At 68.0% G+C, this 1863-nt stretch overlaps 1 protein-coding gene across 1 annotated transcript in view; it reads left to right on the top strand.

The window, feature by feature from the left end:
• The window catches only part of SLC34A3 (solute carrier family 34 member 3), a 4510-nt gene that overhangs the window by 2203 nt on the left and 444 nt on the right, over nucleotides 1-1863 (top strand). The window contains exons 9-11 of the mRNA XM_077771536.1: nucleotides 33-149; nucleotides 240-364; nucleotides 1593-1862. Coding sequence (XP_077627662.1) covers nucleotides 33-149; nucleotides 240-364; nucleotides 1593-1862 — 512 coding nt within the window. The remainder of the gene's footprint in view (nucleotides 1-32; nucleotides 150-239; nucleotides 365-1592; nucleotide 1863) is intronic.

The raw sequence follows: 1863 nt of genomic DNA, 5'->3' as shown, positions 1-1863 counted from the left end.
GGGGGGGGGCCCTGGTTCCCCCCACCCTGCAGACTTCCCCTTCCCATTCAGCTGGCTCAGCGGCTACCTGGCCATCCTGGTGGGCGCCGGCCTGACCTTCGTGCTCCAGAGCAGCAGTGTCTTCACAGCGGCCATCGTGCCGCTCATGGGTGAGTGCCGGGGGCAGGCGTGGGGCCCTGGGGCGTAGGCGCAAGGGCTCAGGCCCCAGCGGTGACCACCCCCCCCCCCGCTTCCCCCAGGGGTCGGGGTGATCAGCCTCGAGCGCGCCTATCCCCTCTTCCTGGGCTCCAACATCGGCACGACCACCACAGCCCTCCTGGCCGCCCTGGCCAGTCCTGCGGACATGCTGCTTAGTGCCCTCCAGGTACCACCCCTGCCCCTTCCCCGGCCCTCCCAACCCGGGCCTGGGGTGCCCCCTTGGGCTCAGCGCCCTCCTGGCCTCGGCCCAAGCACTGCTGGGACCCACAGCCCCAGCTCGTCGAACCCCAGGGCTCCTGTGGGCATCTCTTGGGGCCCCAACCCCAGTCTCGCTCCCCTGGACCCCGTCGTTTCAAGGATCACGTGGTCTCGGGCGCCTTCTCTTTATTTCTGGCAGCCCCTACCCAGGGGTTCCTCAGGGCATGTCCGTGCTCCACTCCCACCTCTGTGCTGCTGGCTGTGCTCCTTCAAGACACCCTGGCCTGGGGGGGCCTCAAGCCCTTCTATTGCACCTCCTCTGGGATGCAGAACCACCGAAACCCCACAGGTCCCTTCCGGACATCATGCCCTCTTCCCGCCAAAGCCCCACCCACCTCACCGGCGCCGGGTGTGCCAAGCTCTCCTTGCCCGAGGCCACAATTCTGCCTCCGGGATGCCTCCCTCTAGTCCCCTAGCTCTGTGCCCCACACCCAGTCACATTCAGTGCTGCCGAGTCCATCTCTAAGTCACCCCTGCTTTGGCCCACTGCCCTGGCTCAAGTTTCCGTCCACCCCTGGCTCTGCCTCGGTGCCCAGGCAGGCGCAGCTCCTGAAAAGCCCAGATCTTCTGCCCACCAGCAGATGGGCCCCAGCCCTCCCCGCCATCCACCTGCATTTTTACCTCTGCTCTGTCCACTCAGACTCTCTCAGTGCAGGGCCCTGGCCCACCCCCTTCAGGAAGTCCTCCGGACTGCACCTTTGACACCGACTCAAGCCCAGCAGCCCCTGGAGGGGACTATGTTCCCTGCACGTGTGGCCCTGCACCGCCTCCCCACAGGAGCAAGGCGGAGCCCAGGGCTCTCAAGCCCACTCAGGGGGAAGGAGGGGGTCCCAGGCACGAGGTGTGGACAAGCTAACCAGCCCAGGGGAGGGCAAGATCCATGTGGTCATCGGTGGCGCGGTCGGCAGCCTGGGATGCAGGCTGGGCCCCCTAGCGCGTGGGGGAGAGGAGGCACCCACACCTGGCCGGATCTGCTGCCCTGGGTGGCAACAAGCGGACCTCCAACCGGCTCTGGACTTAGCGCCCTCTGGGCTGGGGGCGGGGGGCGGGGAGATGGAGAGCGGGTGTCCCGGGGGGCCGGGGGGACCTGGGTGCCAGGCCCAGGCTCTCAACCTGCCCGCCTTCTGGACCTCTAGGTTGCCCTCATCCACTTCTTTTTCAACCTGGCTGGCATCCTGCTGTGGTACGTGGTGCCAGTCCTGCGGCTGCCCATCCCGCTGGCCAAGCGCTTCGGGGACGTGACCGCCAGATACCGCTGGGTGGCCATCGCCTACTTGCTGCTCAGCTTTCTGCTGCTGCCGCTGGCCGCCTTCGGGCTGTCCCTGGCAGGGAGCGCGGTGCTGGCCGCCGTGGGGGGCCCCCTGGCGGGGCTGGCGCTCCTCCTCGTCCTGGTCACCGTCCTGCAGC

This window comes from Crocuta crocuta, unplaced genomic scaffold, assembly GCF_008692635.1.
Source record: "Crocuta crocuta isolate KB4526 unplaced genomic scaffold, BGI_CrCroc_1.0 scaffold1013, whole genome shotgun sequence".
Lineage (NCBI taxonomy): Eukaryota > Metazoa > Chordata > Mammalia > Carnivora > Hyaenidae > Crocuta > Crocuta crocuta.
Note: the sequence above shows the minus strand (reverse complement) of the source record. Positions and strands in the feature narration are given on the sequence as shown.